The 13758-nt window shown below is 43.6% G+C and overlaps 1 protein-coding gene across 1 annotated transcript; it reads left to right on the top strand.

The window, feature by feature from the left end:
- Positions 1 to 157: 157 nt before the first annotated feature.
- Positions 158 to 1857, top strand: LOC5498972. Its single transcript, XM_001620571.3, has one exon. The coding sequence runs from the start codon at positions 447 to 449 to the stop codon at positions 1179 to 1181; it is 735 nt and encodes a 244-aa protein (XP_001620621.1). The 5' UTR covers positions 158 to 446; the 3' UTR covers positions 1182 to 1857.
- The last annotated feature ends 11901 nt before the right edge of the window (positions 1858 to 13758 follow it).

Genomic DNA, 13758 nt, shown 5'->3' with positions numbered 1-13758 from the left:
AGAGGACAAATTCTTACTGCCTCAAATTCCTCGGATAAAGTTAGTTTTTGCCGAGCTTCCGTGATTTTTTCATCTACCCCCGCTATCTGTAGGCAAACATACGTGCGACCTAGCAGACCCCACCCATGCTACCGCGCGTGCTGCCCTATGACGTCACCGGGTAGACCTGTCACAAACGCTCATACGAGTCGGGCGATAGATCCTTCGAACCGTGATTTGGAAAACATACCTAAGGGATTTACCGCACCGAGCAACACTCTCTTGGACTAAGCGAGGATTAAACGCCACCAAGGCGCCTCTAGAGGACTTCTTCGTGGGATGTGGATGTAACAATCTGCGATTCTAAGTAGATAATGTCGAACAAGACGCCAAATTGAGCCCGTTTGTTTATGTGACAGAGGTAAATTTATAAGTTGAGTCAATAGTTACTTCGCATTTGGTGCTCGATGTCAATGAGGCAAGCATTAAGCGACGAAGTTTTAACTCAGAAATTAACTGAGAAAGATGTGTTCAAGATCAAGCTGTCTTTATCGTGTTTGTCGAATAGAGTATTTGTGTGTAACGCGGTCGCGAATTTGTATATCTGGCAACCACCAAGCGCGACGAATCCTTCAAACGTGTGGCAGTATGTACGAACTGGTATCCCCGCTATAGTCGTTAGCAGTGGCCATAGCGGTGATCGAAATCCTAAAGGGATGTATGTTTGCTTGGTCGAGCGACAGAGTGGGTTCTGTGTCTGGAAAGAGTCTATAACAGCGAATTCCAACTATAGGGAACAACAGAAGAATTTCCATGTTATGGCCGTTGCGAGCGAAGTCGGCACAATGGCTGGTTTACGCTTCGCCGATGAAGACTCGGCAGGATTATTTTACAAGGATGTCACTTCGAATTTAGACTGGATTCTGCATCATAGATCAATGCCGGATCTTCATGAGTTAGATTTAAGCCATGGTTTGAAAGAGAAATCGAAGAAAACACGTAAACTGAAGAAGAATGAAATTTCAAGTCCGTGCTTATTTAGTCATGTTACCAGTATTACAACAGCGACACAAGTTAGCGATGAAGTCGATTCGAATACAAGTCACAGTGACAGTAATCACGACTCGAAAAGGGTTATGAATGGACACAGCAAAACTTCAAATATACGAAGAGCTTTTAGTATGTCAAAGAAACGAAGGTAATCTTTGCGGTTTGTACGACTCGCGCTAAAACCGTGCCGTGATATAAACACTACACAAATATTTCTATTGAAAGCCATTGTTATTTGAAAATGTAAATACATAAATTTAGATTTGTAACAAGGGTTTTTAAAATATTACCCGATTTCTATAAAAGTATTCGCCTTTTCGTAATGTGTCTGGTTATAGTTTCGTTTTAAAAGAACGATTGTTGTAGAGCCACTTCCAGATTATCAAAGGTATTTTATGTATAATCTGAATGACAACAAAAGCCTCCATTTCCTCCCGAAATTACTGACACAATTTCCTTTATGAGGATCTCGGATGAAATTACAGGCTTACAAAGTAATATGCTACTTCCATTTTGATAAAATACCACTTCAAGCAAATTTACTAAAATTAGTTTGCTTTATAGAAAAGCGACTTTTTCATATTTAACATACATTTTCAAATGTTCCCACCTTTTCATAACTACATATTCTTAGCCTGGGTATTTATATGAACGTCCCAGGCAAACAATATAAGATAGCCCTTTCGCGTGGTGTTTTTCACTTTCTTATATTACGTACTTTGCATATTACAAGGTCTTGTGGTTATAATGTATTGTAAATTGCGTCTTGTAATAATATACCGCGTCTCATGTGTATAACAACTGTGAAATAAATCGTTCATAAATTTTTTTGTTTTTACACGCGTAACTTTGGAAACTCTTTACAGATTTACTAGGATTTACCAACCTTTTAAATACTATAGTCTCCATGAAAGGGGTTTATTTTGTAAGTAAGATATACTTGAGTCAACATATCTCGGCCTTTTATCTGTTAAACTAATATCGCTTTTGGCAGAAACATTTCTTGTTGTAGCACGTTGGGAGTTGGACTCTTTGAAAGGAAATCTCTTATCTCTTATTCTTTCGTTCAGAACAACACCCAGACATGCTCAGCATTCAAACATTATCTAGAAAAATATCACTCATTTAGAAAAAATAAAAGTTAAAACTGTAATGTTTTATCACTAGCCATCTTGCTTAGATAAGGTTGCAATCCAGAATCCATTCATCGTAACCCGCATTGCTTCATGGGTAACGTATAAATGGCTAATTCATTGTATCTGAAAGCCATATGAAGAGTGCTTACAGTCATATAAAGGGATACTGGACTGGATTAGTTAAGCTTATTTGCTTATTTATTTAAAACCCATGATGCAGTGTGGGTTACGACACATGGATTCCCCGGGAGAAGCCTTATTTTAACTAGGTGAGCCATATGTGAAGCCTCAATCAAACGGAGGTGAGGGTCGATGAGAGTTCCACTCTTTCTAGGTCACAAAAGGTTGCGATCAAACGGTCTTTGAGAGAGCTGGTGAGAGTGGTCAAAGAATCAGCACACGCTACTCTCGTGTACCGTACGGGCCCAAGCGCGCGCTACACTCGTGTACCGTACGGGCCCAAGCGCGCGCTGCTCCCGTGTATTGTACGGGCCCAAGTGCGCGCTGCTCTCGTGTACCGTACGGGCCCAAGCGCGCGCTACTCTCGTGTACCGTACGGGCCCAAGCGCGCGGTACACTCGTGTAACGTACGGGCCCAAGCGCGCGCTGCTCCCGTGTAACGTACGGGCCCAAGCGCTCGCTGCTCTCGTGTACCGTACGGGCCCAAGCGCGCGGTACACTCGTGTAACGTACGGGCCCAAGTGCGCGCTGTTCTCGTGTACTGTACGGGCCCAAGTGCGCGCTGCTCTCGTGTACCGTACGGGCCCAAGTGCGCGCTGCTCTCGTGTACCGTACGGGCCCAAGCGCGCGCTGCTCTCGTGTACCGTACGGGCCCAAGTGCGCGCTGCTCTCGTGTACCGTACGGGCCCAAGCGCGCGCTGCTCTCGTGTGCCGTACGGGCCCAAGTGCGCGCTGCTCTCGTGTACCGTACGGGCCCAAGCGCGCTACTCTCGTGTACCGTACGGGCCCAAGTGCACGCTGCTCTCGTGTACCGTACGGGCCCAAGTGCGCGCTGCTCTCGTGTACCGTACGGGCCCAAGCGCGCGCTGCTCTCGTGTACCGTACGGGCCCAAGCGCGCGCTGCTCTCGTGTACCGTACGGGCCCAAGCGCGCGCTGCTCTCGTGTACCGTACGGGCCCAAGCGCGCGGTACACTCGTGTACCGTACGGGCCCAAGCGCGCTACTCTCGTGTACCGTACGGGCCCAAGCACGTACACGTTAAAAATTATTTATAGTTCTATATTTCTCTTAATTTTAGGAGCCCACTGTTTAAAGAAAAAAAAAATAGTAACTCTAATGAAATTTTATTTTTCCTTGTAGTTTGGTTTAAATCGGATAAATGGTTGTCAAACCACATTGATGAATGTCATATTGATGAACATGCAAAAGAATGTTCATTTCATCCCGAATGAATGCCCAATTCATAGATCCGACGAGCGCACGAATAACCAATCAGAAAGCAGCAAATAGAAGCCAGCGAAGTGCAACCCAAATGTCCCACAAAAGTCCCATAAACTGTACAAAATGTCGGATGAGGTCTGTGAATCCTGCTCGGGTTTATGTAAAATATAGACGTTTATAGGGGTTTTCCTGCGACTTGGGAAATAAAAGACGGTCACCTAACATGATAGAAATTGATTTGTTGTCCAAGCTTGGTGAAAATCTTGTAGAGAAGCATAGAAATTAGATAACTACAAGTTTGGTTGTTGAATGGAAACTACCCGAATCTAGCTCGAAATACAAAAAATTGGAAATGATAAGACAAAGCGGTGCCCTCTTCGGTAGGTACTATGTGTTTATGTGCTTTCAAAGCTAATTTTGTCAACTTGCAGTGATTTAAGTGCGGGGAAAAGTATAAGAGAATGCCGAATTCGCTGTTTACGCCTGACTTTTAACTACAAGTTTTATCGGCAAATGTCAAGATTTACAGCAATAATACAAACGACAGTCTCATCATTCTTATATGTAATTGAAGTAACCTAGGATAATATCAAACACAATTGTAATGGTAGGACTTACACTGTTCTTGTATACTTATGTGGTTTGTTTGCTTTTCGTTTCTTCGCAGAAATTTTACGTGTTTTTCTGCAATTTGAGTACCAAATCTACACTAAAAGTGGCCGGTCAAAGAAAACAGGACTATCACTTTCTACGCTGACCGGAATATGCTTATTTTGCTTGTCCAGATTCGAGAAAAATATCTCAAACCAATCTTTTTGCCGTCGATTGCCGACTTTTCGTGGGACATTTGTGGGACCACATGGCTGTTATTGCATCATCTCTTTCCTGATTGGCTATTCGTGTGCGCGTGATTGACATGTCGGATCTATGTATTGCGTTATTGATTCCGTTGATGCTATTGAATGTTCGCGCATATTCAATCATTGTTATTGAAAGTCGAGTCACGCTAAGGATGTTTCGTGCGATGTTGTAGAACGTACAATGCACGTTAACGATACAACGTTTGGACAAATGAATGTCCCTTTCCCGTTATTGAACAGCAAAGTGTACACTAAACTCCTAGTAAACTGAGTGTAAGGTCTCGCCACTCATTGGCGAGGCGGCAGCGGTCAAAAAGAGCCCTTCTGTGTAAAAGCGTCACGGTAAAGAACTCAGCTAAGCCAAAAATGCCACCCAATATAGCACCGAAACAGTGAGAACTGACAGGTTCTTTTACTACAGTACAAGCCAGTACATCTAATGAGTCTATCTGTTACGCCATCCAGCTTCAATTCGGATCCACTAGCGCTCATTTTGTAGACTTCAGTAAGATAAGTCTATAGAGCCCAATGAGCGGCCAGAGGATTTGTATAAGAGACTGATGGCGTTTTGAATGATAGTCTTCTCCGTAAAAAAAACAATCTCACACACCATGGGGAAAGTATCCGAAGACGTAGCACTCTCAGCTACACTCAAAAACTTAGTTGTTTTCATATGGCTTAGACCAGGGAGGTAGTTAGAGTTTTGTCTCCATTCTCTCACAACTCCCTGCTCAGACTTATCAATCCCTCCCTCTCCAAACTAGTCAAGAAGACAGTGCCGAGCTGCGATTCCGAAATCTCGCTTCAATAAAGCTATGGGGCCCTTATTGGGAGTGATAGCAACACCTGACGGTGCTTAGGGTCATGCTAGGGTCATGTGACTTTCTCCGGGTCCCAGGTCCCAAACTCCAGTGGGTCCCAAGCCCCCCATTCCCACCGCGGTGCGCGTACAAAATGCTGCGTACAAACTTCTTCCCCCTGTGCAAAGGTAAATTATACCGACTTTCTGATCCAGTGTACCTACCTACCCAAAAACGACCTACTCGAGAGTGCAGTGGCCGGCAGGGATTCGCGTGTATATATACAATAGTCAGATGAGCTATCACCTTTGACTCTTGAAACAGAGTTGCTCTCTAACCGAGCCATTACAATACCAAAGGCAAACGGCCAACTTATGGAATTTGGTCGATAGTGCTATTCGCCGACCTGGTATCGCCGCCACACTGTATGACGCCTGTGTGTAAACCGTGACGACTCCGCCTCGCTGGATTTTTCATGTCACACTCTGCCCGCTGTCTGTACCATCCTCACCTGACCAGTCCATGCAGGCTCGGGTCCCTGAGGGTATCCATTAGGGTCCTCTAGACAATCACTGATCCCTTAGAATGTCCTTACACTCGACCTAAACGTTGCGAATCAATCTTCCTGTCAAACCTTGTAAGTGCTCATGTATGCGCTATGTGCGCTTTACTTCAATAAACGTCTGTTAAGGAAGCATGTCCGTGCGCGCGGGCTATCTGTCTGGTGAAGCTTGTGCAGCGCTCGCTTGCAATCCAGGCAACCATGGAGCTCCGTACAAACCTCGCGCACTTCACAGATGTTACCAGACAGACAGTACGCACTGCATACATTATACAAGAGAGACATTATGCGCACTCCGAAATCTTATACAAGAAAGAATACCTGTTTCGTACAACTCCCCATAAAGAAAGAGCGCAGCAAAACCTTCACTAGATAGAAGACACGAAAAACATAGGAAGATGGACAGCGTACACAATGCAAACTTTCCACGGCAAATAACGCGCATAATATATACAGACCTCACTAGAGAGACAGATCAAACTGTACAGACGTAATCAGACATATAGTCCTTACCATACAGACTGATAGCTGAACAGATTTCACCGGACAGACAGAGCTTACTGTACAGAAAATATTAACCAGTCAGACAGCGCACATTGCCCATACTTAACCGGAGCGCACACTGTATAGACTTCACCAGAAAGACGGCGCGCTTTGTACAAACTTCACAAGACAGACAGCGCACAATGTACAAACTTGACCAGACAGACAGCGCGCACTGAAAAGAATGCACCAGACAGACAGTGAGCACTGTGCAGACTTCACCAGACAGACAGTCTGCAATGTACAGACTAAACAAGAAAAACAGCGCGCACTGTACAGACTTCACAAGACAGACAGCGCACAATGTACAGACTCGACCAGACAGACAGCGTGCACTGAAAAGACTGCACCAGAAAGACAAGTAAGCACTGTAGAGACTTACAAGACAAGATAGCCGTGCACTGTGCAGGCTTCACCAGACCGACAGCGATCACAGTGAAAACTAACACCGGACACTGCGCACTGTACAGACCTCACCAGACAGACAGTGCGCATTGTACAGACTTCACCAAACAGACAGTGCGCACTGTACAGACTTCACCAAACAGACAGCGCGCACTGTACAGACCTCACCAGACAGACAGCGCGCATTGTACAGACTTCACCAAACAGACAGCGCGCACTGTACAGACTTCACCAAACAGACAGTGCGCACTGTACAGACTTCACCAAACAGACAGTGCACACTGTACAGACTTCACCAGACAGACAGCGCGCACTGTACAGACTTCACCGTACAGGTAGTATGCACTGTACAGACTTCACCATTTTAAGGAATAAATGATCTTGAAGATATGCATCCAACCTATTTGATTGCTGTACAGCCAAATAATAGTAACGGGTTAAACAAGGAAATGCAGCGGACTGCTTCTTTCAACAAAACGCTTAAAATAAAACACAGGGGGATTAATAACACATCTCAAATTACCAATATATGTTTTAATTATACTGCTAGGGCCTCAAAGTATTTCCACTGCAAGAAGGACAACCATCGATTTTGTTTACGGCAAACGTGGACTTGTGTCAGGCGTTACACAAGAAGTGCGCACGCACATTTCTCTTATATGGGCAAAAAGTTGGCATTATACCCTTCTTGAGTTCTGTCAAGTTGCTTAGATAAACAAAGTATAAATTCCTGTTTGATTTTTTTATCATTCAGGAAGCTTAGAAACGTATTACATTCGGAATCTCGGTATTATACACTAAAGTCGGCACCAATATCCCAGACCCTAACTTTTTAAAACATCGCATGTATCCCGCGCGCTCCAGCTCCAGCTTCTTTTAGGATCATTTAGAAAATGAGAGCCATTGATTGAGTTGATATTGTTGCTCTTTTTATACAGGTCAACGGGTGTAGTCGCAAAAAGTAATTAACTGCTGTCAAGTCATATTAGTCTGCCTATTTTATTTTTTTAAACTATGTACTTTACATAAAAAGGAACCAATTAGGCCACTTAAAATCTGCAACTTTCACAGGTATCCCGAATGTGGCCTTCTCCACGGTGTCTATAGAGGTTAGGCTGGAAGTGGATTGGAATAGCTGCGTAGGCTTTAGAAAATGCCAAATGCGGAAAAAGGAGTCCTCCCTGTGACTTCGTCACTCCGTCGATCTGAATTGCGTGACGCGTGGTTTCGTAAGCTATGAAACCCTATGCAAATGAGATGTCCATCTCAGTTATTCTTAATTAGCTAATTAAGGTAAATTTCGCAATCCTTCAACAAAAAATGTTGAGAGTTTTGGATATACAAAAAAAACATTGCCACGCCACTTGCATCTTAACGCCTCGCCTCGCCACAGGACCCCCGAGTGGCCTCGTATCTTTTCTGGTGCTCTGGGCCATAGTCAATCTTGTTTCGTTTTTCAAGCTCGCTAAATCATTTCCTTATTAGGCATTACATACCATGGTTGGGAGTCCGCTTCAATCATTTTTTCGCTTTTTTATCTCTAGAGCTTTGTGAGTTGGGAATTTTCACGTAAACTTGCAGGAATTCGTGTTAACTACGATTTTGCTGGCAGCCATCTTGGAAATGGAGCCTAGTCCCTAGCGTTTTAGAATATCACAGGTCTCCCGCGCGCTCGTCCCAGGCTCTTTTAAACCATTTAGAAAAATTACAGCCATTGATTGATATGAAAAGTGTAAGAAGGCTGGCTCAAATGGTTTTCTCCAAATCTGATGTTCTAGCATTGCGTATTTTTTGTCAACTTCGACCCATTGATCAATCGATAGAGGTTACTCGTATACTTTGTATAAAGGCAACAGAGCACGTGACGTTGTAGGCGCTCAGAGCCGTAAGGTGTAGATCCCTGCGTTTATTAGTTGCGACTTGAAGTGCGGTGCTCTCACACACGTAAGTGTTCGCAAAGAACCGTCCGATGGTCCTTCTAAATCTCTGTTAACGCAAGTCAAAGTCTTGTACATCATCCTTCCCACCCGTTTCATTCCCTTGCCTCCCCCTTTGACACATAAAAAACATCTGCACGTAGTTACGAACCCTCTCATGCCGAAAACAATCTAAGAATCTACACCCTGTGATACCACAGGGCTTATGTTTGATTAATCCTACTCGTCTACATCTCATGTATGGCTTAGAAAAACAATATCACTATTGATTAGTGTTCCCTTGTACAATAGACGATGCTTAGGCATTGAGACTTTAATTGGAACTTGGACTCGAAATAAAACCCTGCATATATACATCCATCTTAAATGTATTTACTTTGAGTGGTTTATGAACATGCTACTTTATGCAAGGCTTTTAAGCCTTGTTCTTTTAAAAAAGAACAATTCACTTTGATTTATTGAAGACAGTAATAAAATTTTATCTAATTTTCACATACGGTGCGGTTTCCAAGTGCCAATCATATTATGACAGCTAGATTAAAAGCCCCACGAGAACATATGTGGGAGAGACCACCTAGAAAACACCTTTACGAAACATTTCTATTCCCCTAATGTTTTAAAGTTAAAGGTTTATAAAACAAGCATGTTGTAGATTGAGGCGTGTTTTGATTAGATTTAAATAGCCCTGTTGATGGAAAACTCCCGGGTGAGAACGTGGATGGTTTTGTTAAAAACATACTTGTTACCTAAGACTTGACTTTTAACATGATAATCAAAATAATCTCGTATCAAGCTTTTTTAAAAACGGGGTCTAATTTTCGAACAAACATCAAAACAGCTTATAAAAATAAATTTATTTTACGACATCAGGCGAGGGAAGTCTGGATTTGAACGTTTTAAGCCTCAGATGTAAATTATCTTTTTGGTTCGGATCGGGTATTCGTACCAAGACGTAGGGGCCTAAAGTGGTGTGGTAGTGAGGTGGGTGTGATCATATGGTATGGTGATGTTGGAGGGTGATGGTGAAGGATGGCTAGTAAGGTAATGTAGAGTGGAGATGGTAGTAATGTAATTACGGTGAAAAGGTGGCTAGGTTCGACTAGTAGGTGGTGGAGGGTGGTAAAAAGATAAAGTGGGACTATAGAATAGGTTGTGGTAGTGTGTGGTGGGTAGGTGAAAAAGAAAATAATAATAATAATATGGTGTGGTATGGAGATGGCTAATGGCTGTGTTGGTGGGGGAAAATTGGTACGGTGTATAGGTAAGAGTGGTGGTGAGGGAGATGTGGAGTAGATAAGGCTTATAATTTAGCGTGATGGGTCTGTGTGTGTTGAAATGGTAGTGGTGCGGAGGTCGATTTAAAATTTGTAAGATTATGGTGTAAATGTGGGTGATAATATATCGTTATGATGTTAGGTGATCGTTAGGTGTTGGTTTGTGGGTAGGTAGGGTGGGTCATAGGGTGTGGTCGTTTGTAGTTGGGTTTTGTGCTGTGGGGTAAATGTTTGTATGGTGGGGGAGGGGGCTGTATGTAGGTGTTTGTAGGGGGGGGGAATTGGTTGTGGGGTAGTGTCTGGTGTAGGGTGTGGCTGGCTGGTGTGTTGTGGGTTGGTTGGTATAGTTGTATGATGCTATGGTGTGTATGTAGTAGGCTATCTGTGGAGGGGTAGATGTGTGTGTGGTGGGGGGGGGGGGGTTGGGCTGTATGTAGGGTGTGGTGTTGGAGGGAGCGCTGGTTGTAGGACTATTGGCTGCTGTAGGGTGTGGTTGGTTTGGTGTGTTGTAGGGTGAGTAGTGTTGTGGCCATTGGGGGGGAAAGGGGTGTGTGGTTTTGGTGTTGGCAGGGGTCTGGCTTGTGTAGGGTGTGTTAGGTGTGTATATTTTAGGTGAGAGTGTAGGAAAGTGTGAGGGGGGGGGGGGGGAGGAAGTGTATGTGTAGGTGTGTGGGGCTTAGTTGGGTGTTGGTGTTGTGTTGGGGCTTGGAATAACCGTGGTGGGTTGTATGATGGCGTGGTATGGGTAAAGTGGGTACGGGGCTGTTTGTGGGGTGAGGGATGAGGGGGTGCTTGTTGTGGGGTAGGTGGGTGGTTGGGTGCGGGTGATGTGAGTAGGGGAGTACTTGGGTGGTTAGCTAGGTATGAGGGGGGGGAGAGAAAGTGGGTTGTGACATGAATAGAGCTGGGTGGTAGTAGTGGGTAGGTATGTTGTGTGGTAAGGATAGAATAAGATTTAATTTGTGAGAGGGATGTGGGTATGTATGTGTATGTACTATGTGTAGGAGGGAAGGTGGTTGTAGGTGGGGTGGTTGTGTGTGTTTTGGGCGTGTGGTGTTTGGGGAGTGGGATGGTGTGGGGGTCCGTATGCCTAGGGATGGTGGTAGTGGCATGTTGGGGTGGAGTTGAGGTGTGTAGGTGGGGTTAGGGGTGTGGGGTAAAGGGGTGGAGTGTGCTAGTGGTATGAGGTGGGTATGGGAGGGTTTGGTAGTAGGGCGCGTTTAGTGGTAGGTGTGGAGGAGGGCTCGGCGGTGAGGTGTAGTGGGAGGGGGAGCAGTGTGGTGCGGTGGGGGTGTGGGTAGTAGAGGGTTTGGGGGGTGAGGTGTGTTAGTGTGGCTAGGTGTGGGAGTAGGTGGGAAGTGTGGGGGTGTGGTGGAGGGGATCGGGGAGCTGGGGGGGGGGACTGTAGTGTATTATGAGGTTGGTGGCTAGGGCTGGGTGGGAGGGAGATAGATAGTAGGGCATCGAGTTGCGTAGGGGAGAGGTCGTCAAGAAAATTATGGGTAGGAGATGTTGTGTGAGGGGGGTGAGGCATGTTGGAGTAAAATATCATCTTCAATGTAGGCGGTGTTTGTATGATAAGGGGTGATGGGTGTTGAGGTATTAGAGTAGAGTGTGGGCGTGTGGGTGGATTGAGTTGTGGCAGTTGTGTTTAACACGTGTGGGCGTACAATAGGTACTGTTGTGCCATAGCGACGGCAGGTGGAGGCTGTGGAGAGATTATAATGATGAGTGTAAGCAATATTGGAGGGAGATGGGGTTGTGTGTTGTTATCAAAGGAAAAGTGGAAAGGAGGTGAGGTGTGGGAGGGGGCACGTCTTGGGATCACAGATTGTGATACAGCACTTTCCCCGTATGGTACATAACTTTTTGGTTTGGATCGGGTATTCGTACCAAGACGTAGGGGCCTTAAGTGGTGTGGTAGTGAGGTGGGTGTGATCATATGGTATGGTGATGTTGGAGCGTGATGGTGAAGGATGGCTAGTAAGGTAATGTAGAGTGGAGATGGTAGTAATGTAATCACGGTGAAAAGGTGGATAGGTTAGACTAGTAGGTGGTGGAGGGTGGTAAAAAGATAAAGTGGGACTATAGAATAGGTTGTGGTAGTGTGGTGGGTAGGTAAAAAAGAAAGAAAAATAATAATAATAATAATGATAATAATAATAATAATAATAATAATAATAATAATAATAATAATAATAATAATAATAATAATAATAATAATAATAATAATAATAATAATAATAATATTAATAATATTAATAATAATAATAATAATAATAATAATAATAATAATAATAATAATAATAATAATAATAATAATAATAATAATAATAATAATAATAATAATAATAATAATAATAATAATAATAATAATAATAATAATAATAATATGGTGTGGTAGGGAGATGGCTAATTGCTGTGTTGGTGGGGAAAAAATTGGTACGGTGTATAGGTAAGAGTGGTGGTGAGGGAGATGTGGAGTAGATAAGGCTTATAATTTAGCGTGATGGGTCTGTGTGTGTTAAAATGGTAGTGGTGCGGAGGTCGATTTAAAATGTGTGAGGTTATGGTGTAAATGTGGGTGATAATATATCGTTATGAGAGAGTGAGTGAGTGTGGTATTGTAGTATATAGGAAGGCGGTGATAGAAGATGAAGATGGTGATAGGTTGAGATAAGTAGGTGGAGAGGTGGTTGTGTAGCGAATGGTGAAACTTAGTTTATGTTTGTTAATTAAGTTGCAGTGTGAAGAAAGGGGAAGGGGTGATAGGGTTATCAGGTTATGTTCGGGTGGTTAAGATTATGGATTATGAGACGACGAGTTAAGGTTGTTATAAGAGATGGGGTTGATAATAAAACGACATGAGAGTTATGAGAGTTATGAGAGTTATGAGAGTTATGAGTTATGAGTTATGAGTTATGAGTTATGAGAGTTATGAGAGTTATGAGTGTTGCGAAAACGCCGAGAAAAAAGCGCAATATAAATTAATAAATTATTATTATTATTATTAGAGGTGATGGCGGCATTAGTGAAATCTGATGAAGGGGGATAATGCGAGTGTGAACAGAATGATGAGCAGGGATATTGTGACGAGACTGTGTAGTGTTTTTGAGAAAGTGTGTTGTGTGTAGGGTAGGAAAGTAATATGTAGGATAAGAGAAAGAAAAGTGTTTAGATTGTAGAGAGGAAATGGTGAACGGTAATGGAGAGGGTGAAGTATGTGTGGAGGTATGTATCTAATGAAGTGTGTAAGTGGTATGATTGACCGGCGAAATTAAATAATAATAGAGATTGAATGAGTGTTGCGAAAACGCCGAGAAAAAATATAAAATACTGTAGCGGTGAAAGGAAGTATTGCGGACAATGGAAAATGATGCTAGTAAAACGGCGAGAAGAAGATGAAGTAGGGGCGCGGGAGGCGACAAAGGGAGCGCGGTGAGAGTGGAGATGACGCTGAAACGTTAACAAGACAGGAAGGATAGTTTACCCCAGATGAAGCGATAATCGGTGGTAAGAGATAAGGGGAAAAGGCAAAGGCGTGAAGAAAACAACCGGCATGTATATGCAAAATAAACATAACAAAATAAACCAATAAGACAAAAGTGTGTAGGTCATTTCAAAGAGCTCTGCTAAATGTAGAACTAAAGGCATATAACGCCAACCAAGACTTCTCATCAGGGGGCGAGGTCTATTGGTTGGTCATATACGAACCTGGAGAATAAAGCGGGAAGACTTAGGGAAAAGCGGCGAGGATGGTGGGAGTAAAAAGGGGAAAAAACTAGGGAGACGATTCGTATATGAAGCGTGT

Source organism: Nematostella vectensis, chromosome 15 (genome assembly GCF_932526225.1).
Source record: "Nematostella vectensis chromosome 15, jaNemVect1.1, whole genome shotgun sequence".
In the NCBI taxonomy this organism is placed as follows: domain Eukaryota; kingdom Metazoa; phylum Cnidaria; class Anthozoa; order Actiniaria; family Edwardsiidae; genus Nematostella; species Nematostella vectensis.
Note: the sequence above shows the minus strand (reverse complement) of the source record. Positions and strands in the feature narration are given on the sequence as shown.